At 38.1% G+C, this 23,300-nt stretch overlaps 1 protein-coding gene across 2 annotated transcripts in view; it reads left to right on the top strand.

Annotated features, from left to right (window-relative positions):
* srpk2 (SRSF protein kinase 2) overlaps nt 1–23,300 on the top strand; it is a 51,082-nt gene that overhangs the window by 21,601 nt on the left and 6,181 nt on the right. For both annotated transcript variants that reach the window (XR_013771720.1, XM_079258896.1), the window contains exons 2-13: nt 220–371; nt 2,807–2,915; nt 5,681–5,768; nt 6,225–6,312; nt 6,402–6,508; nt 8,687–8,852; nt 10,313–10,353; nt 11,393–11,726; nt 14,500–15,459; nt 18,418–18,518; nt 21,491–21,598; nt 21,686–21,755. Coding sequence is in view for 1 of the 2 variants with exons in the window: in XM_079258896.1 (XP_079115022.1) it covers nt 220–371; nt 2,807–2,915; nt 5,681–5,768; nt 6,225–6,312; nt 6,402–6,508; nt 8,687–8,852; nt 10,313–10,353; nt 11,393–11,726; nt 14,500–15,459; nt 18,418–18,518; nt 21,491–21,598; nt 21,686–21,755 (2,324 nt within the window). In the remaining variant the exon portion in view is untranslated. The remainder of the gene's footprint in view (nt 1–219; nt 372–2,806; nt 2,916–5,680; nt 5,769–6,224; nt 6,313–6,401; nt 6,509–8,686; nt 8,853–10,312; nt 10,354–11,392; nt 11,727–14,499; nt 15,460–18,417; nt 18,519–21,490; nt 21,599–21,685; nt 21,756–23,300) is intronic.

Raw genomic sequence — 23,300 nt, 5'->3', positions numbered from 1 at the left:
ACAGCAAATGTAACAGCTTTTATGAACTCAGCACTTGCTCCAGTTAAAAACGCACTCTCTCAGAGTGTGTAAGGAACTATTCCCATATTAGCAATCTTGTTTTGTAGCTCATTATAGTTGCACCTGTGTGTTGTGAATGACAGTTGGAAACGCACCAAAGTTAAGTGTCCACGTCATGTCGACTTTTTGTATTTTCTTATTTCTGGCTCAATTTCACAGACCTGAGAACCAGCAGAAAGTCCCGGTGAGCACACCTCCTCCCCCGCCACCTCCTCCACCCCCCCCTGAGCCGGCAGGGCCCACAGAGCCGGAGGAGGAGATCCTGGGCTCCGATGATGAGGAGCAGGAGGACCCCGCAGACTACTGTAAAGGTCAGAACTACACAAAAGGAACACAGCCGCACACACTGAATTCATCTATCTTGGCCGATTGCTTCCACTCTGGCTCCACAATGGCTGCCCTGCTCCACGTTGTCTCCTCTCCCTCTTTCTGTCTGTTTGCTCTTCCTCCTCCCTCCTCTCTTGCTCCATCCTGATGGGATTTGCAGCAGTGTTGGTACAACCATTAGTGTGTTGCAAACGTTTCAAGGTTGTTTGGTTCTTTCCAGAATGGAGCAGCTCTGTTTTCAGCAGTGGCTCAAGATGATGAAGGCATTTATTTTTTTACAACATTCAGTGCTGTCATTTATTTCTGCTGTCTTCTTTCAGTAAGATAAAAGACAGACATGTTGCACTCATGTAGATGTTATCTTACCTATATGAAGCAAATGTACATTACTTGCAGTCCTCCTCTGCCACTTCTTCTAAATAATGTCACAACTCATTGACAGATTACACTTTTTTTTTTTTTAAAAAAGAGAAATTCTTTTTTATTTTTCAGGATGACCAATTTCACAGCCAGCTATTTTCGAAATCACATATCTGAAAAGAGGGGGAAAAAATGTTGAAAAGCTATAACCAGTGAATATCTTGCATTGTTATTAGACTGACTTGATAACGACTTGACTTAGATTTAATCTCAGCTCTAAAATGCCTGCAGTATATTACAAAATAGCTAAAATGGATTAAAACCTAAAGGATTCTGTCTTTTTACTGTGTAATTGTATGGGTAATGAGAGAGCCTGACTTTGAACATGGCTATAATGTGTTTTTTTGTGGCTTAAATGTGGAATATTAACACAACAGTCCTCCCATATTTTATGACCATGCATACTTTTTTTCTGTTTGTTCACAGAAAATTTTCCACTACACTTGATCTTTAATAATTATTTTTAGAGCATCTGAAATCAATTAAGTGTTTTTTGAGTATTTTGTAAACTTATAAGGCATATAAAACCAAATTATCTAAATTACATCAGCTATAAGAAGCTTAACTTTGTATTTGGTTATAAAAAAAAAAAACGCAGCCTGGTCCACTTCATCTAGCTTGACACACTTCTCTGGCAGATTGGTTCAAGCTCATGAAATCTAAATGGGAGTGTCAGTAATTTTAAAGTTGCTATAAACCTGCACTGCTGAGTCCCTCCAGGACTTTTACAGATTTAATTTTTTCCTGAAACCAGTGTTTTCATGTTTGCCTGCTTCAGATTCTTGATTTTCTTTCTTTTTAAATGTACGTTTGCCTCAGGGTGATATCCAAACAGAATCAGGGTTGTTCTACATTCTTTTGCAATGGATATTTCCCTTAATCACTACTGATTTGAAAGTTTGCTGTCACATAAAAACTTCCCCCACTGCATTACGCTGCCAGCACCAGTTATGACTGTTTGGATGATGTGAATGAGATAATGCTCAGTCCCAAGTTTGCTTAGACACAGTTTAGATTTCTACTTGGATAGTTCAACATTTGTGTTTCAACTGGTGAGAGGATTGAGCTTCCTATGGTTTAAAAGTCATTTAGGTGCTATCCATCTCCTCTGCCAAGTGATAGGTGACCTGTCTACGGAGTGTAACCCAACCTCTCACACGCTGGACAGATTACAAGTCCACCACGGTGCCCACACAGTGGCAAACAAAACCAACAACCTTGCATGCTCACACCCATTCCTAGGGTCAATTTAGAACAACCAATTAACCTAACATAGATGTTTTTGGACTGTGGGAGGAAGCTGGAATGGCTCTACAGAGCCTGTGTACCGGGAGAATACACAAACTCCCCTCAAAGAGACTGCAGCTGTGGTTCAAACTAGGAACCTTCTAGCTTTCAGATCTAATCAAGCATTAATTATTACACAGTTTGGTGTAGCAGCCAGATCTTGGAAGTGCATTTCTTTAATATTCCTACCCAGATTGCACTTTGCTGTCTCATGGCTCTGAAATTCTCTTGATGCAATGGTTTAGTTTGGATTCTGACATACGATATTAACTGTAAAGCATTTCGTCGAGCCTCCTTAATTGTGTTCAGTGGCTTTATTTGGGCAGAAGTGGGCTATGGCCAAGTTGTGGAAGCCTCACAAGAACCACAGAAAAAAGCCAGATGTTATATTTCTCTGTGTTTGTGTAACACTGATTAAAATTGTTTCCTTTTTGTCTGTTTTATATTTAATGTTTCCAAAACACCCAAATAACCTGTTTATTCTTTACTACTTTTAATTCTTTACAACTACAAAGTACTATACAGCTCATAGGCGGTAAACTTTAAACGGCCTGAAAACTTTTTTTTATCAACACTGAACTCTGAGCTCCTTCCTCCTCCGCTAGTGCTCCTCCTCCTCATCTTTTTACTTGCTAATGAATTTCATGCTGTTGCCTTGTTGTCAAATAGAGTTGCCTACAACCTTCATCTCCATCTGCTTGATCCATCTCAGGGGGATACCACCCGGTGAAGATAGGGGATCTATTCAACGGGAGGTACCATGTGATCAGGAAGCTCGGGTGGGGTCACTTCTCCACTGTGTGGCTATGCTGGGACATCCAGTGAGTAACACATGCTCACACACTTATGCAGAGTACAGTGTAGAGTTGCACATGTTTCCTTTTTTCCCGGCTTTAAAGGTGCATGCAAACTTACAACAAACATGCCAAGACCCAGAAAAGGCTTATGCTCTCTCACACGCATACACATAAAAGTTGCTGTGACAGTCCTTCATGCCACCTTGCTGCCACACAAACACCACGTGCACACACACCAGGCTCACACCACTCAAAAGGATCTGGAAAAGCACCACAGTGTCAGATGCTACTAACACTGTCCTGTGCTGGAACCAAAGCCATCCATTTTAACTGTAATGTTGTTTGTTGTGTTCCCATGGCAACTGAGGTGGATGGATGACAGCATCCATGACAGCAGTGACTTACGCTCACACACAAACTAATTTACTCATGTCACAGGTGTTAATTACACTAATGGGAGTCATAAATTGGATTTGGATTACGCTTGTTCAGTGGCTACAGTATAGACAAATACTTTTCCCTGCTTACCTGTGGTTGCCCCTGGTTACCTCTGACGCAATGTCATTTGGGTAGCATAGATCAGGGTGTTGAACGCAAATACACAGAGGGCTAACTTTAAAAAAAAATTGGAACAAGTCAAGGGCCAAACTGGTTGAATGTTTATTGAAAACTTATTAAAATTAGCTTATTTCACATGTACTGAACCTGGAACTAGAATAATGTTAATCATTGAATAAGCGGAAAAGAAAAATAAAAAAAGTTGCATTCTTTCATGTGGCTCTATATGCATTATATTTTAGAGTCATTTCAAATTAAAACGTTTTTCTTCAGGCAAACAACAGCAAAAAATAATTTCCTCATTTGAAAAAAAAAACATACCCAGTAATCGTAAAAGCTGACAAGTCCAAATATTTTTGGATGGTGTCTAAAATATTCTCACCAATCACTGCTTTCATATGTAGTAAAATATCAAAAATAAATTATTTAGTTGCAGCCATTTCTTAGAGCTCCATATTCAACTTTTTCAGTAAACTGAGTGAAAAGTGAAAAGATTTCTGTACAGGCAAAGAAAAGCCAAATAATTACTTCCTTCAAAGAGAAATAAAATGTCCTGTTGAAGCAGGAGGAAAAAAAATGCAAAAATTAAATTGCATTAAACACCGAAACTGCATCACAGCTCCATTTGCTGCTCTGTGATGCTCAGTAGTTTGATACCTGGTGTCTGATGAATGCAAGTGCATCAGTGTATAGGGTCAGGCTGAGCTGAGTATCTATCAGTCTGCGACTCCTGTGTGATGTTTTGTTTATCTTCATGAAAGAGAAAAGTTGTTTATACAAGTATCAGCTGTCAAACAGAGAATGATTGAGCTGCTTGGATGTGCAACTGGGGCATTGTGTCAGGGGTGAAATGTTAAAACTGCAGCACCAACAGACTCATATTTAGCCTCAAGTGTGTCACTACACTGCAGCTCTATTAGCTTCATTTGGCACTTTCATGGTATTCTTTCCACGTCGCCTGCAAATGGGTTACTGAACAGTTCAAACTTGCTTTTTTTAGGTTCAAAATGAGCAAATTGCTGTATGAAATCTGCACCACGCATGTTGAGTATTTCAGCAAATCTGATCTCCTCTTTCTTAGTTTGGCAACATGGAAAATGGTTTAAGGTTTTTTTTTTTTTTGCTGCATCTGTGTCTCCGACAGGGCTTTAAAAGCCCTCACTGCAGCACACATGTCAGTGATGACATTGCCCCACTGCTGATGCTGCAGGTTTAGCTGAGATGCTTTGTGATGCTGCACAAAAAATCCACTTCATACACCATTCTTGTTTTTTTTTATTTTTTTTATTTTAAAATGTTGGAGCCACAATGTGTCTTTTCTTTTGCGTCCTATGAACTTGCCCGTCTCCTCACTCAGCCCTCAACATCTCATCTGCATCCTTCCCTGGTTTAGCCATCATGCCTCTGCATATCCACAGCAAGGGAGTATGCAATAAATCTTTCCCCTTTCCCACAAGCTGTTGTTGGAGATTGGTAACAAGCTGACACACGTGCTTGGTGTTTCAGTTCAGTTAAAAATGTTTGACATTCTCACATAGGATCATGAAGGCTTGGAAAGCTTTTTTTCTTAATAAATAAAATCACCATTTAAAAACTGCATTTTGTATTGACTGAGGTTATGTTTGTCTAATATTAAAATTTGTGTGATAATCTAAAACATTTAAGTGAGATAAATTTACAAATAGTAAGAAATCTGGATGGATCAGATACTTTTTTACAGCACTGTAGCTTACTGTAACACTTCTTTTTTTTGTCTTTTGTACTTTTTGGAACCTTGGTTTTGTGTCCAAATGCTTGCATCTGCTGTGGTCTTTTTTGTTTCCTTTTGTCTTTGTTTTCTTTTTCTCCTTCAGTTTGTGTTGGTTCTTGTACAAGATTTGCAAATCATTTTTATGCATTGTCATTTGATCTTCTTATACCTCATGATAATGTGCTGTTTGCCTCATCTCTGATATCTGTCTGTTCAGTTGCACTAAATTTAAGGAGGCATCCAATAAGCAGGGGCTCTGGTTTATTTTCCATGAACACAGAACTTAAAATTCTCGTCTCACTGAAAGAGACAAAGAGGTTATAAATATTACACATATTCACATACAGGTCACATGATGTGCTTTTTGGAGTTGCTATGTAAAATTCTGCATGGCTGGCTCAGGATTCATGTCTTCACATTTGTCATACCTGTCAGTGTGATTATCACTGGAAAATAATATATTGTATGTGTTGAACCGTAGAGTGAAGAATTTTGTGGCTATGAAAGTGGTAAAGAGCGCCCAGCACTACACAGAGACGGCCCTGGATGAGATCAAGCTTCTGCGATGTGTAAGAATCCGATCAGCTTGGTGTTTTTTGAATTTTAGATATTATTTATTTTTCATTTGTCCCTCCTTTTTTTTTTTTTTTTTTTTTTTTTTTTTTTTTTTTTTTTTAAATCATTTTTCCAATGTTCGGTCTGTCTCTTCCTCTTGATTCCTCAAATTCCCAGTTAAAAAACCAGGACATTATATAGACAGACATTTTTGTGATTAATAAATCCACTGCTTTCATATGACACCTTGTTTATGTGGTTTGCTTGAAATGGAGAAATTGCCAGAAGCAGTAAAATGGACAGCACTTTTCTGATGCTTTTGCTACATTCCCATATAATTATCCTTTTGGTGTTTATGGTTTATTTGGTTTAGACTAAGTAGTCTCCTCATTCCCTTCTGTGTCTTGTATTGTCATGTTCCCTTCTTCCAGCCACTTTTACAATATCTTCTTCACCATTTTGTCCCCAAGGTGAGAGAGAGTGACCCCAGTGATCCCAACAAGGACATGGTGGTTCAGCTGATAGATGATTTCAAGATTTCTGGAGTCAATGGTATACGTATCCTTATCAGAAAGTGTGTCCCTCTCTGTTTCTTTGTTGTGAGTTTCTAAGTTTGCATATTGCGAGTCCTTGATTCTGCATCCCAGATGTGTGCATGGTCTTTGAGGTGCTTGGTCATCATCTGCTGAAATGGATTATTAAATCCAACTACCAAGGACTGCCGCTACCATGTGTCAAGAGCATAATCAGACAGGTGAGGACTTGCTAACAAGCTGAGTGTTTGCATTGACAATGCTGACTGAATTTTTATTAAATTTGGATGAATTTATCACCTTAATACTGCAACCCATTATTTGTTATATTATGCCATTTTAACACCTTCTATTCCCATGAGCAAAATCGTAGTCCCGAATTGAATATGATTGTCTGATTAATTCATTTAAATCCTACCTTTATCTAAGGATGAGAGTTTATCATTTGTACATTTAAACAATATTCATACATTCAGGGGTTGGTTGAGCTCTGTGTGTGACACTTGACATTAGAAACATTATTAGCTCCATTATTATGAGATTTACAAGAGAATTTAACTCTAGTGATTTATGCATGTGTCATTCTATACACACGGTGTGAAAAACATGCTGGTTTCACAGCAGAGGTTTTAATGTTGGGTTATTTTCAGGGGAAATTACTGGTTACGTGTCAGGTCTCTCTGGAACTCTGTTGTCTCTGCACTTTTAGCTCTTCTTTGCCCACTGTGGAAAAGGTTCACTTCTTTCCTTCTTTCTTTAATTTCTGTCGTTAGGACAGGATCACGTCAGCATTAGATAAAATGATCTGGAATCTTAATCGCTGTGAAATATGTCTGATGGTGCAAATATTTCAAACTTGGATTCACTCATCTGATTTGTCTTTTGATAAAGATTTTTTGGAGATTTTATGATTTTTCATGAGAATGTTATAATATAGAGGCTCAGATACCAAACGTCTCGTATCAGAAGTGTTGCACACAGCTTCACTGATCCTATCACTTTTTTCTTTCTTTCTCCTTCTTCAAGACATCAATAGCTTTTAAGACTTTGTCTCAGAAATGTTCTGGTTTTGTTTAAGTCAGTGTATCAACAAAGAAGCCAAGACAGCTGTAGACATTTTTCCCCTTAGCACATTCTAGAGGTTAGATGGAGTAAAAGTGAGGATATTAGGTTTTTTGTTTTTTTTTTTAAACGATGCAGAATCCCCTCAGCCTGTGTTTTTGCTCGTTGATGATTACATACACGAGTTGTAGAAATACTGTTGGATTGTTAGTCTGTTTTAATAAAACGCTATAACTTACTTAACAGCACTTAAATTGGAACTGAAGGTAGATTGTAAACAGGAAGTCAAATTACATGAAAAAGAAAAAATTGTTTAAATCTCCAAATGAGCTCTAACTGTGGATCAAGATAAAAGACTGGCAAACCATCTGTTCTGACTAAGACATACCTGCCATATGCTATTCATGTGAAATATTTTTTGTTTGTTTGTTTTTATTCCTTTGACCAGTTACTATTTATAAATTTCTATAAATGTGAAGGGCTTCAGCAGGAGGCTATTTTCCATTTGTAGGCTAAGGTAAAAAGAAGTAACACACAACAATAAAACCAAAATTATAGCCATAAACATATGGCAAAAACAAAGACTATGCAGTAGAAAAAAACTGTTACAATAACATAGTTATAACAAAGCAGTTACTGTAAAGCACAGACAGTTTTTGGCTAGGTTAAACCTGTCCTACTGTGCTTGTCTTAAGAGCTTTCACAGGAATTTAGGAGGAAAAAATTAGAACCCAGCCTCAGAATTCCTTTCTGACAGTGTTGCCATTATTTGGCATTTATTGCTTTATATGCTTAACCCAGTATGAATTTTTCATGTGCCATCCCAATAATAGTTAAAAGACAAACAAACATAATATTTAAAAAAAGTAAATCAAGGCAATAGTTAGTTAAACCAGTGAAAGAGGTCCATTAAGTTTGTTTTTTACTTAACACTTTCTATTTGAATATGATTATTGTTAGATGCAAGATGTGGAAAATGTTCCCCGTTAACCTCCTGATCAGCATGTGAGGTTTTTGAGCATTTTGTCAGCTGCTCACAAGCTGCACTTAAGAGGCATTTAAAAAATGATGCCTTTTCTTAGTTTCATTTTGGTCAATGCCTCTGGACAACAACAAATGAAAGAAACAGCTGAATGAAAACATCAGATAGTTTCTATTTTTAGAATCTGTCAAACATGCATAGATTTATGTAACTTGGCTCCGAGACAAAGAGAGGAAATAAAACTGAGAAGGTCAGCAGAGATCTGTCAAAAGAAAAAATGTATAAACATTCAAACCCTGTTAGTTTTTCTTTTTTTTTCCGGAAATATTATTACTTTATCTGAATGTTTTTGCAGGTTCTGCAGGGTCTGGATTACCTCCATGCCAAGTGTAAAATCATCCACACAGACATCAAACCAGAAAACATCCTGATGTGTGTCGACGACGTCTTTGTTAGGCGTATGGCTATGGAGGCAACAGAATGGCAGAAAGCTGGCGCCCCACCACCATCTGGATCAGCAGGTACTAGCACACCCATCAACATAGCAAGTATTTTTAAAAAAAATTTAAAAATTAGGAAATGATTTTTAAAATTGCATGCTCAATAGAGGCACTGCAGTTTATCTAAATGTTACAGTGCACATTCATTTTCATGTTTGCAATTAACAAATGTGACACCATATGTTTATTTATTAGCTTTTAAGGTGGTTCCAGGTGTATGTGTGTATGCAAAGCTAAGCAGCTGCTGTTTCATAAAAAACAAATAAATAAAGGAGTGACACAGTCCATGTTCATGAGGAAGCAAAAAGAACCAAAGGTACTTTTTAAAAACACGCAACAAAAGTTTTCCCTACTTTATTGACCAAAGTTTAACTTATTTAGGTGGAAAGACAAAATATTGGCGAACACAAACTAAAGGCTTCTAATCATCCGTCATGCTGTGAAGTTGGTTTTAGTCCCTTAATACTAATTTAGACATGAGCTGGACTGAGACGGCTGTGTGTGGGGGGTGTAAAACTCTGAAATTGTCACTGGAAAAAATGCAGTAAATGAAATACCATTAAAAAGTTAATGAAGCCCTAAAGGACTTTTTACATAAAAAATTCACAAATGAATCTTTTGTGCTTCTCAGCTGCCTCCCTTCTGGTGCTCCAGTTATTTTTCTTGTTTTTTTTCCCCATTTCTACAACATCCTCCACTAAAAAAAAAAAAAGCCAAAAAACAAGTTCTTCACAAGTAGTCTTTACAAACTCGACATGAACCCTGAATCTCGCCATAAGCTGTCACTCGCTTGCATCAGCCAGTCGAGCCTTTTTGAGTCTTTGGGTAAGCGCTTATTCTGCTCGCATTTGTACATTTGTAAAGTTGAGGATGAAACCACCAACTGTCAAAACAAAGGAGCTTGATGCTGGCAGAGGCTGACTGTGACTGACACAAATAAGTGAAGAGATATTAACATTAGTGCAGATGTGGGCTTTCTTTTTAATTTTTCGCTAATTTGAGTTGATGAAGATTTGATGCTTTCATATTTCTGAAGCTGTAGAGGACTCATGGTAATTCCAGGCACACAGGAAATCCAGTTTAATATGCTGTTACCAAGATTATAAGGTGGAAAAATTCAGCAAATTACATCAAAATCATTGTGTTTTAGGAAAGTATGAAAGATTAAACCTTTTTCTTTATCTTATATGTTTGTGAAAATGCAGGACTTGCATAAAAAGTATTTGTTACACATCACTGTACAAGAACAAACTGTCAGTATGGTTGATCTTAGCAAATGATGGGATGACGGGGGTTTGACACCATTTTTCTTCATTTGTTGACAATTATCTCACAGCACATATGCATTTTGGGTTACCCGTGTCTCTAAAGGAAGCTCATACAAAGCTTAATTATTTTAAACATTCGATGTATTGAAACAGAACTGTTAAGAAGAAATGTTAAAGCCTGTGATTGTTGTTGTTTTTCTCTCCGTCTGTCAGTTAGCACAGCCCCCCAGCTCAAACCGGTGAGTACAGCTGATGTGAGTATGAACTAAGAAAATACACACACACACACACACACACACACACACACACACACACACACACACACAAATATATGCAATATACTGACAAAATAGGAGACTAAAGATGCATACATGAGGCATTTTCACTAAGGTTTGATCACTAAGGTTGAAATGAATAAGCATAATTTTAATTTTCCTTCTAGCTGTTAATAGACTATACTACCACCATGCATACTGCCACCTTCTGAACAGGGTTAACGGCTTCAGAGAAACATGGGCATTTTTGCCATGAGCCAGGAACTTTTTATGTCACCATATCAACACTGCAAACAAGGCTTGTTTGTTTATACCCTTAAAGGAATATTTTGGGCTTCTGTGAAGGGCTTATAAATAGTTGTTGTATTTCCTTTAAATAGGGGATGGTCAGAACACTCTTAATTTGTAGAATCTGAAGGTTATCAGCCTGGTCAGTTATTAAAGGTATTCTGAAGAGAGAGGCCTGAGAAGAGCTTTCCTTTTTACTTCTAACCTCAACACACTTTTCTCAACCTTCTGCACACCCTAAAATTAGTGAATATCAACCAATGGTGTTACAGGAATGTGTGCATGTGTCTCTGTGTGTGGTTTATTTATAATTGATTAACAACTAGAACTTTGACTCTGGACTCTCATCAAAATGCTTAATCCTAGTTTGTGCATGGATAAATGTAACATTTCTTGTTTGCAGTCATTTAAAGTTTTGTAATTCTGGTAAAAGTCAAGTCACCAAACGTATGAAGCTCATCAAGAAAAAAAAGTGTTTTAGCAGCAGAAGAAATATAATCATTTAATATCCTAGCATGATCATTATCGCCAAATTTGCAAGAACATACAGATTAATATACAGTGTAAAGTTAGTAGACTTTGCATATGAATCATAATCTACCACCTTTTAATACCTTAAATACCCCCTATTCTTTTATATCTGTAAACCAACTCCTGTGTGACTCTCTCTCTCTCTCTCTCTCTCTCTCTCTCTCTCTCTCTCTCTCTCTTTCTCTTTTTTCAATCCTAGATGGGAAAGATCTCTAAGAACAAGAAGAAGAAGCTGAAGAAGAAGCAGAAGAGACAAGCTGAGCTTCTGGAAAGGCGGATGCTGGAGATTGAAGCCCTGGAAAGAGAGGCAGAGAAAAAAGAAGAGAGAGCCAAAGAAGGAGAGGACAAAAGTGGAAATGAAGACAACCCACCTTCCCCGGTTCAGCTGCAGACACCACCGCCGCCACCTGTGGGTCCCAGTATGGCCCTGGGAGAGAGCGATGATGACGACGATGATGAGGAGGATGGAGAAGACGAGGAGGAGGAGGAAGGAGGAGAGAGAGAGAGGCCGGTCAGGTTGACCAATCATACATGTGAGTAATGCTTGAGTTTTTTTTTTTTTTTTTGTCTTGGACAGGGATTTTAAATGTTTTATCACAATCAGATGTTTGTGTATAAATCTTGCTGCTTCAGTGGGATGGATATGATGTCAGTGTTTTAAAAAACTGCAAAGAAATTAGGAAGTGATCAGTGCCAGGAAGTTCAACTTCCTCCCCAGTTTAAGTGATTGAGAGTCAAATGGTATTACATAATCAGGCTTGCCAAAAATAAGTAATGGAAAAACATCACTGTATTATCTGGAGAATGTAAAATAATCACAAAATGTTGGGGTTGTTTGACTTTTTGTAAGATGTCAGCATGAACTTAAAAGCCACTATAATTTTTATAAGGGAACTTTTCAGCGTTTAAGTCCTCATTTGATAACATGCTGTTCTCTAACAAGCTGATGAATATAAAAAAAAACAAAAAACAAACAAATGTCTGAACCATGAATGCATTAAATGTCCTGGTTCAATACCAGCTTATAACAAAGCAGTCCTAATCATCATCCTGTTCAGATATAGTCAGACCAAGAGGATGCCAAAAACATGACAAGTTGATGATATAATGATATTTAATGTTGAGGTTGACCAAGGTAGGTTTTGTTTCAGTAAAATATTTATGATGAAGGAAATATCATCACTTGGTTTAATTGAAATGTCCTACGTTACGCTATAACATCAGTGTAGCATCAACGTTTTACATTTTCTGTAAATTTGACCACGAAGTAGAATATCGCTAACTTTCTGTGAGTAGCCTGTGAGCTCATATCATGAAATGACCCCTTAGGAGAATCAAATAATAAAGTAGCATTATTAAAAGTGTAATTTCATATCCCTATACCTCAAAATATCTAGTGCTCTTAATATCTGAATGTTATAGAAATTTTCCTGAATTAAACATGAAGTATTTAGTATTTTTCTGTATTTTTAACAAAAATTCTGTTGTAATGGTTTGACAAATATAAAATTATTTTTATACACACAGTGACGCACTTATTATACATCACAGACCACTTTATTAGTTATGCCTTGATAGTACTGGGTTGGGCCACTCATTATTTCAGAACTGCCTTAAGTCCTCATGGCATAGGTTGAACAAGGAGTTGGAAAAATTCCTCAGAGATTTTTGTACATATTGACATGATAGTATTACACAGCTGCTGCAGAACTGTCGCCTGCACCACATCCCAAAGTTGCTCTATTAGATTGACATCTGCTGACTGTGGAGGCCATCGCAGTAAAGTGAACTCATTGTCTTGTCCAAAAGAGCAGTTTGAGATTTTCTGAGCTTTGTGACACGGTGCATTAGCCTGCTGTAAGTAGCCATCAGAAGGTGGGTATGATGTTGTTATAAAGACATGGTCAGCAACAATACTCAGGAAGGCGGAACATTACACCGCCCTGCAGACCATTACACCACAGCCACCAGCATGAACAATGATTTGAGCCAGTTTGGATCAATGCTTTCATGTTGTTCATGCAAAATTAGGACCTTGCTATCTAAATGTTGCAGCTGAAATGGAGACTCATTCTTCCATGCAACGTTTTTTCTCATCTTCTATTCATTTTTGGGGATCCTGTGCAAATTGTAGCCGAAGTCTCTTGACAGCAGTTGCACCCTATGTGGTCTTATGCTGCTGTAGCCCATCTGCATCAAGGTTTTACGTGTTGTTTGTTCAGAGATGGTATGCTGCATACCTTTGTTGTAAGCAGTGGTTTGCATGAACAAGGCACTTTGGTCCAGAGAACAGCTGTTAAATGGATATTTTGACTTTTGACACCAACAACCATTCTACATAAAAGTCACTTAAATTCCTTAAAACATAGATAGATAGATAGATAGATAGATAGATAGATATGTTTAAAACTGTGCTTCAGAGTTTTGTCGAGAATACAGCCAAATATTCACAAACTTAAATTTCTAAGGTTATAGCTCCTAAACATTTCCTGTCACATCTAGTTTACTTTTAATTGCTTTTCTGACATCACACAGGCCCCTTTGAAGCCTTGTCAATAAGCCTAGTCTATGCAGTGAATTTGCTGCAGCTCTTCCTCACAGCTGTGTTTCAGACCTCTGAATCATCACCAGCATCGTTGATTCATTCAGCCCTGCTGCACTGAACCTAATTGCCATGAAAAGGTTGGGGGAAAAAAAGAGAGAGACTCAGGGATTCATATTGAAGGCCATGGGTAGGTGTCAGCCTTAAAAGGCATTAGTTGGCTCAGTTTCTTTGCAGCATCCTACTTGTAAATATTGTAATGATATATCAGTTGAAATGTATCATCATATGGAGGAAAGGGTGAAGTATGAGTTAGGCTTTTACATATATCCTGGTTGTTAAAGGCTGGAAAGTTATGTTTTTGAGTTTTTGTTTTAACAAACCAATAGACCAGTGGCATCTATCAGCATTATGATTAGTGCGTTTGCATAATGCAGGTCTATGCATTTTGTTTATGAATGAAAAGGATGTGGATCTGCTTCAGCCACTCTGCCCACACTTGTCCTACTGTGCATGGAAAGCCAGGCTGATTCACAAAATCAGCAAAAAAATAAACAAAAAAAGATACTTTGTATGTCTCCTTTCTTCATCCTCTGTTTCTTTCATCCACATATTCTCTTTTAGCCTCCTTTTCTTGAACATTTTTCCCTTTTGTCATGCTCTCTTTCTCTCTGCCCACGCTGTATTTGACTGTGCTTTACTGTATGTCCCCTTCCCACCCACTTCCTGCCTTTACCATTTTTCTGCTCCTCTCTTAACATTAGGTGCGGCACCTCCCCAGGAACAGAGTGAGGCACCCCACATCCCTGCTGATGACCCAAATGAGGAGGTGGAAGAAGAAGAGGAACCTACACCTATTGCTGAAAAGGATGCCCCCATTCCTCCTTCCTCAGAGGAGGGGAATGGAGATTCAACACAGGCAAAGCTAGAGCAGGAGGAGGGGGAGGAGGAAGAAGAGGAGGGATTAAAAGGGGCAGAGGATGAAAATGTGGAGGAGGAGACAGAGGAAAAGGTAGTGGAGGAGGAGGCGGAGGAGGCGGAGGAGGAGGAGGAGGAGGAGGAGGAGGAGGAGGAGGAGGAGGAAAAAGAAGGGGAAGAGGAGAATAAAGAGGCTGAGACTGAGGAGAATGAGACAGAGGAGCCAAAAGAGGAAAATAAAGAAGAGGAAGAGGAAGAGGAGGAGGAGGAGGAAGAGAAAGCAGTGGTAGAGGAGGAAGCAGTGTTGAAAGAACAGGGGGAGGAGGATGGTGAAGAAGAGGAAGATGAGGATGATGACACAACAGCGGACCTCCTCACAGACAGCACCTCTCCCATCAAACCCCACAACAACAAAACTAATTTGGCTAAAACCAATGGACATGTTTTGTTGGGCTCTGAGGGACTCCGACAAAACCCTGGTACACCTCCACCTCCTTCACCCACCCCTGAGCCTCTCCTCTGCCCCCTGGTGGAGTCCGAGCTCAGTTACACAGACAGAGACCTCTCTCTCAGCTCTGGATATGAGATGTATAATGGTGACCTAGCCGAACCAGGGCTGACCAACGGCTCCAGTGACCGGCATCAGGGAACAATGCCCCTCTTCCCTGACTTGCCCCTGGATCCAGAGCCAGGTAACCCAGTTTCCCTTGGAACGGCAGACATCGGAGCTGGACCTTCACCCAATAGCCCCGCTGCAGACCGTAGTCGCACTGTGTCATCCTCAAGCACAGGAGACACACCCAAAGGTGAGAAATGCCTATACAGGATTTGTCACTAAGTTCTCACTTGTATCATTGTCTGCTCTGTGTCATGACACAGTTGGTATGTGCTCAGGTGCACTCCATAAGGCTTCCTCTTTCAGACATATCAAGCCATCTGGCTACAAAAATGAGCTCCTGGTCAGAGTTACTCAGAGCTTTTGGTTACTATTTCACACACATACAGCAATAAACCATTATTTATCTTACACCCCAATATCCACTGTATTCACTGTAGTGATAAGACAACAAACATAATCCTCCCATGTGTGCTTGTACAGTTTTGGTTCAGTAATGTACAAGTTTGCGTAGCACTGCAGAGCACTGGAGTCACTGAAAAATAAAAAGGAGATTTTTCCTTTTGAATCTTTTTTAAGAAGAAGGTCAAATAAGCTTCTCTTATCTCCTGAATCGAGTTTAGAGGGTGACATCACATGAGCTGACAGCATGTTTATGCTACATTCATGGGCTCCAGGAGTCGGTATGATTGTTGACGGCATCACCATATGGTGTCAGCTTATCTTGAGAATCCATATGCCACAGCACACTGAGAGCTCGATTGTGTGTCTATCTATAGTGCATCTCAGACACTGCATGGTGCCTGAACTTCATGCTTTCAATATCAAACAACTTGATGAAATTGTCTTGCTTTTTATTTCTGACTCAATGTAAAATTTATAGTATATGTAGGTGTGGCTGATACCTTTTCATCTGCCCAATCTGCCCATTCACCTGCCTATTGAGCTTGCTGGAATTTGGGAAGATTTTTTTTTTCTTCCAAATACACGATTATTGGCCCAGTCTTTCTAAAGGTTGCTGAAAGAAAAAAAATGTCCTTGTTGCTTAAACTTGTGTGAAGTACAGTGTCTCCAAGTTAAGTTCAGCTATACTTTTAAAGGTATCATGAAGGTAATACTAATTTGATTTTAATGTCATTCATTCATAAAAAAAAGAAAAAAAAAGAAAAAAAAAAACTGCCTGTTTTTCACAAGCAGCAACCTCCGGCGGTAAAAAGTGAAGCCTATGCGGAAGCATGAAACTGCAGTTCTCCCTTCATCCACTAGGGGCTGGCTGCAAAACAGAGCAAATCCCCATAGACTCTCGTGTTAAAAAGGCCAACTTCACGGCAGAAATAAACATGTTTACAGCCTGGTTAAAAAATCCATTTTCAGTTTATAGGTCAGGTTTACCTTCATGACAACTGTGGGGGGGAGTGAATTTTTGTCTAACTCGCCCGTTTAAAAGTAATTTAATCTCAAAGTTCGGCATATTTAGGGGCGGGTCCTTTTGATTGACAGGTACCAATCTCCGGCTTCAAGTTAGAAGAACGTAGAACAACCGCGGTTTTTAGCCGGTTAACAACGTGACGTAGCTTTAGCCCGCTTACCTCCGTTAGCTGGTTAGCTCCTGTTATCTCGGGGTTAGCTTGGTTAGCTTTTAGCCACAGAAACCTCAGAGTTTGCTCGATGTCAATCATCCGCCATGACACTCACGGCTCCCCTCTTAGCTTCACCTCTTTGCCCATATTTGTATTTTCCGGGCGAGACGACGCGCATGACGCTGCCAACATGGCGACGGTAGGAACCGCCCACCGAGCTTCAATTCAGCTCTTCAGAAACCTATGGGTGACGTCACGGAGGCTCCGTCCATCTCTTTGTATACAGTCTATGGTTTTTCATCACAAATAGGGATTAGCATGAAGAAAATAAAGTTTACTGCTGTATATATTTAAAAACAGTCTTTCTTGTGGACATGATACACAGCAGCTATGAAACATGCAAGCAAATTCTGCATTTCTTTGTCTGTCCTTATTCCATAAGTCTTTGTGTCTGGTGCAGTTTGCATTTGTTTCACTTCAAGAGCACTGTCTTCACCTCGTTCTCCTTCGGTGGTGCCTTCTGATACAGGCTGCAGGTTTAAACACATTGTTTAATACAAGTTAAACAGCGTTTTCCTGATTTCATCTAAAAAGCTATTTCTCATTGGTTTAGGGATCAGCATTATTTGTTGGTTAAAGATCTGCAGCTATGCTTCTGCCACCCTTATGTCATCCCAGGTACTGACAGTTTAATCCTGGTAAATTCATGTAGAACTGGAAAACTAATCCAAAATGTCACAGCAACTACCATGTAGTTGCTAAATCCTTTTCTGACCTATGAAGTATTAAGAAGTCTCCATAACCATTCTATGATAAATGACCACATTAATATAATTTTTTAAATATGTAAATTAAACACTAATTTGTTGAAGATTTGGAAAAACTTGGTGATATAAGATGTGACTGCATCATACTTAGTTTTACTGACAGTGTTGTATCAACATGCAGGTTATTAAAGGCCAGGTTTAATTTTATTAATACTTTACAATATTTACATTTGATTTCATTAACACTTTATTTCTCTATAGTTTTAATCTGTTTCAAAAGAAATTTTTTTATCCTTTTTTCCATTAATGTATTTACATTGTTCTTTCCTTACAAAGTATGTCTGAAAACCTATTATTTTAAAATAATACATCAATACAAAAACGATTGTGCTCTTGCAGAGAGGATACTGCCCATCAGTTCCTTTCATCTGCTTTAATCTGCTTGCTTTAATATTGTCTAAACAATTATACTGGCTACTTGCCCAGAATATTGTAATCTAATACTTATGAGAATTTGAAAGAACAAAGTCAAGCTCCAGTTTAGATTTAAAGCAAACTGACCGAGCAACATAACATGAATAATGAATGAATAATATCACAGTGTTTTGATGTTGTGTTTTCTAAATCTGTCATCTAAATCAGCTTATTTTTCACTGATGATTAAGCATCAGTTAATTTTCCATCTTATTACCTTAAAAACACTGAACATTTTTGTAATTAGAGTTTATATGTTTTATTGTGTAGGCTTTCCTGGTTTCCACTGACAATGTGTGTAAACTGTCCCATTCTGTCCTAACCCAGTCAGGGCCAGAGCTGCAGACCTCCTGATCAACCCACTGGACCCCCGCAATGCTGAGTCTATTAGAGTCAAAATTGCTGACCTTGGAAATGCCTGCTGGGTGGTAAGTCACAAGATGATTACACATGCATTGATTTTTTTTTTTTTTTTTTTTTTGTATGTTTATCTAGTTTAGCTTTTTTATGATCGTTCTTTTTAAAACTTTCTAATTATTTAAACATAAACAAAACATAAACTATTGGTTTATGTTTTGTTGTAGTTGTTTTTCACCATACATGCAGGACGCACTGGTCAGTTTTCTATAACTTCTTAATGGAATTTAGGAGATAAAGTAAGAAAAAGTCCATATAAACCAGAGTAAAAGTTTAAAAAACAACTTCAAATAGCATGCAAAACAAAAGAAAAGTCAATATTCTTGCTAGTGTCTTGAAGAGTACTTGATAAGCTCTACAGTAAATGACAATGATGCTACAAATGCTATTTCTGACTTTGGAAGATGAAGATAACAAGACTCACCAGGTGTTTCTCACCAGTTTGAGACCACGACCAAACTCACATCCACCCATCCCAAAGATGATATCCCAGATATCCCAGATGAAAGACATTTCTATTGCAGAGCTGTCTCTGTTTTCTTCTTTTGGTTGTGCGGTCCTCGTCTTTTTCCTCCTCGTAGTTTGTTTCCTGTTAGGTTTCCTTCTGCTTCTACTGGATTACAGACATCAACATTACTTATACTGCCTTTAGTTTAAACCAGTTGTCTGGAATGTGTCTGGGTAACATTGGAAACTCTGCTAATGAGTGTCAGAACACACTACATAATACATAAATCTGAGCAGAGTTTTCACATGCGTGAAAAATACAATAAATGTCTCAATGTAGGGCGCATTGAAGGGTTCAGCTGTCTAACATGTTTGGACTTAAATGTCAACATCAGACCGCAAAGGTGGAAAGTCAACATCATAACTTCAAGAAGGATCAGACTTGATAGAAAACTTGTGCTGGAAACAATCTTTAACTTCATTTTCTACACCAAGTTTTCCAAATAATCTTTAACTCAAGTTAGGCAGAGGTTGACAATTTATCAGAACAGCTCTGCCTTAATGTCAAAATGGATCTACTTGAAGGAACTTTGTCTGGGGTCTAAATGTCTCTTAAAGAGTTCTCCTGACCCATGTAACCAGACATGTTCACAAGTCATTTTTTTGCAAATCCAATCAAGTCAAGTCGATTTTACTTGTAAATAGTAATTTCCTATGATTGCCCTCTGGTCCACTGCACATTGAAGGAATTTAAAATCCGTACTCACCCTTTATCCGGAATTTAATAACAGCATAAACATAAAAATACAAACAAAACAAAACTTCTTTGCTTTATCATTCATTCATTATTCTAACCGCTTAGTCTGTTTAAGGTTCACGGGGAAGCTGGACCCCAGCAGTCTTTTTGGCAAAAGGTGGGGTACACTATGGACAGCTCGCCAGTCCATCGCAGGGCTTCTTTGCTTTACTGATTCAAAAGAAAAACAAAACTGGAAATACTTGACTTTTTTAAAGTAAATTTAAGAAAAAAAAACAATATTTGAAAGTAGATCCAATACTTACAAGTCCAATAACTAATACTTACAAGTCCAATAACTAACTAGTTTGGTCCCAGTGTGATGTCATTATTGCAAAGTCTTGGTTTATGTTCAGTAAATTTTTTATTCTTCTTCTAAACAAATTGAGTGAAGCCTATCTGATATTATTATTTCAGTACAAAGGTAGTAACAAGCTAACGTTTACACCGTCACCTTGTCCATGCTCAAGATGAGGGATTGGATCAAAGTCAAGATTTGATGCAGTCTGTTGATTTTCCTTATCTGGCCTATTTATTATAAATTGGCTTCAATCGATGTGTTTATAAAGTGCCCTGAGATGACATTGTTGGCGTGATACAAATAATGCTGAATTGAACTGAACTGTGGCTTATAGCTTGTTGCTTAGCATAGATGCTAACGTTAACTTTTATATTGAATAACCCTCTCCAGGTGTGTTTTGGAATGAATGAAGGTGGAAGTGGTAGATCCAGCATCCTGGATTTTATCATCACAGATGTTGCAGTTTGCTGCTTTTGTATTAATCTTTTTATCAAATTTTTAAGACCAAAAGCAACAGATGTCATGAGCGGTGCTGCTATTGTTTTGATTGTACCTGCAGAGATGTCAATGTTTGTGTGATGTTAAGTCAGTGTTATGTATGGGGAAACTGCATCAGACAGGCAGAAGATCATGACGAAAAAACAAAATATTAAAAAACACTTTGAAAATAAAAGATTTTATACAAGCCTCAAATCAAGAGTCCAAGTCAACTCTCACTAGAAATGTCCCAGAATTGAGTGCAGATCACTTTATGTAAATTATCTTTCTTGCTCTTAATCAGTTCAATGTCTGCAAACATTTAATCTCAAGACAAACATGGATTTATAGTTAGTTAAGTTAGATTTTGTATTTGTTATATCTTCTGGAAGGGGCGCAACCTGACCTGCCCAGATGGAGACAAGACACGTGTAGAACTTTGTTATGTTTTCTATAATTACGTATAAGTCCAATGCGAAACCTTTCTAGGAGATTTAGCTAGTCCAAGTCTCACAGATTCTCAGGATGAGATATTTTAATGAGGAAGAAGAAAGACAAGAAGATGAAGAAGAGGAAGGGAAAAAGCCTACTGAAACCAAGTTACTCTGTGATCAAATTACTTGGTTGTTTTTGCGGAGGGTCTCTGTGTACAGCAGAAAGTTTTAGATAGACTGCTGACCCAAATGCAGAGGCAGGAGGCGCGCTGCGAAATCCAAACACAAAGCAGACCATCTGTGATCCTATTCAAAAGATACACATAGTAATTATGCAAAACCATTCAAATAAAATAATAGAAATGTGCATAAAGAGGACCTAAAAAAAAAAGGGAAATAATTGTGGTTTTATATTGAAAAATGATGGATAAAAAATTAGCTATGTACATCATAGTTACTTTATATTTATTTATGTATGTTAAAACTTAGGTGAAACAATTTTTTCTTTTTCCTTCCTCTCATCAACAGCATAAGCACTTTACAGAAGACATCCAGACAAGACAGTACCGTTCTATTGAGGTCCTGATAGGAGCTGGTTACAGTACTCCTGCTGACATCTGGAGCACTGCTTGCATGGTTCGGAAAACAAATTCATATATACAGCACATAACACAGTAAACAGTTTTTTTCTATTGTATTTTATGTACATTTATCTTCTATCAGGCATTTGAACTGGCCACTGGAGACTACCTGTTTGAGCCTCACTCTGGAGAGGACTACTCCCGCGATGAGGGTGAGTGTTTAGACTTTTCTCTTCTTGATTCTATTAAAAAAAAAACATGCTTAAACATTGTACATTAACACTGTAATTCGGATCTTGATTAGATGATGAATAAATAATTAACAGTTTGGGAAAATGTTAAACGCAAAGTGTCTTACATGCGATAAATCACTGCTTCACAACTTTTTTTTTCCATTGTTTACATGAAAATTCAAGTACTATTGATAGATTCAGTTACAATGATTATAGTGAATTTCTTTTCTATGATAGTCGTTCATAAAAATGGGACTTTTGTTTCCAGAAGTGTATCCAAACAGTGGAGAAAAAAAATGAAGTATAAAATGTATTTTGTTGTAAATGGCTTTACAGTAAGAAAGCCCAGAAATGCCCTTAGTTTAGCCATCCTCCTCCCTGAATCCCCCTTTTCTCTGCCAGCTGGAAATCCTGACTTTTAATTCTGCTGCTATGCCTCCACTCATCTTTTCCCCACTGCTCGCAAAAACCCTGAAGTGTTTGAGTGTCATAGATACACACAACAGTCACATAGTTCATGTTACTGTGTAAAATGTCCTTACGCCTGCACATAAACACCAGTCAGTAAATTTTTTTTTTTTCCAAATCAGCACATTTCCAAACTGTACACCCTCATTCTCACTTCTTTCCTTGATCACTCCATTTCCACTGCTGTTTGATCTCACTCGACTCATTGTGTTATTTTTCTCAGTGCTTGTGACAAACAGTTAAGCTCCCTAGTGCATGATTCATACAGTCAGTGTTAGTTTTTATGCAAACGTCCTGATTTTTAGAGGGGCATCTTTGATTTCCCATCGCTGAGGCCACATTAAGAGTCCATTTAATTCAAGTGCATTTTCACTTTTATTCATCACATTTCTTCAACTCTGCTTTGGGGGCATAGCTTATTAACAGTTTTTTCTTCTTTACTGTCTGTGACTGTATTTTTTTCTCTTTCCTCTTCCTTGTCTTTTTATCCCTCCCTTACCCCTCCATAATTTTCTATCCATTTCTACTCTTTTACCCACAATCCACCCCTTTTTTTTTTTTTTTTTTTTAAAAAAAAAACTATTTTCATTTCATTTAATCTGTTTGATTCAATACTCCCCATCACTTCTTTCCATCTTTATTTGTCCACCTCTTCTTTTTTGGAACCTTTTTTTTCCCCTCCCCTTTCTTGCCCTCATGCCTCTCTCCTCCATAGACCACATAGCCCACATCATAGAGCTGCTGGGTTGTATTCCGAGGCACTTTGCACTCTCTGGAAAATATTCCCGGGAGTTCTTCAACAGAAGAGGTAGTGCTGGCCAGAGAGCTGGTGGGACTGAGACACACAGAAGCCTGAGAGGGACAAAAATGGACACATGCAGACTATTTAAAGCAAAATGATTTGGTGAAAAAAACAACAACAAAAAGACATTTCATAATAAATGAGAATAAAAATGAACAGATTTGACAAGTACAAAAGCGATGACAACAAAAAGAAAAATGCTGCCTTAGTCTCCAGTCTGGGAATGTGTTTGTGCCTTTAGGGCAGCAGTGTGT

This window comes from Telmatherina bonti, assembly GCF_933228915.1.
Source record: "Telmatherina bonti genome assembly, chromosome: 2".
Lineage (NCBI taxonomy): Eukaryota > Metazoa > Chordata > Actinopteri > Atheriniformes > Telmatherinidae > Telmatherina > Telmatherina bonti.
This window is presented reverse-complemented; position numbering and strand designations above follow the sequence as displayed.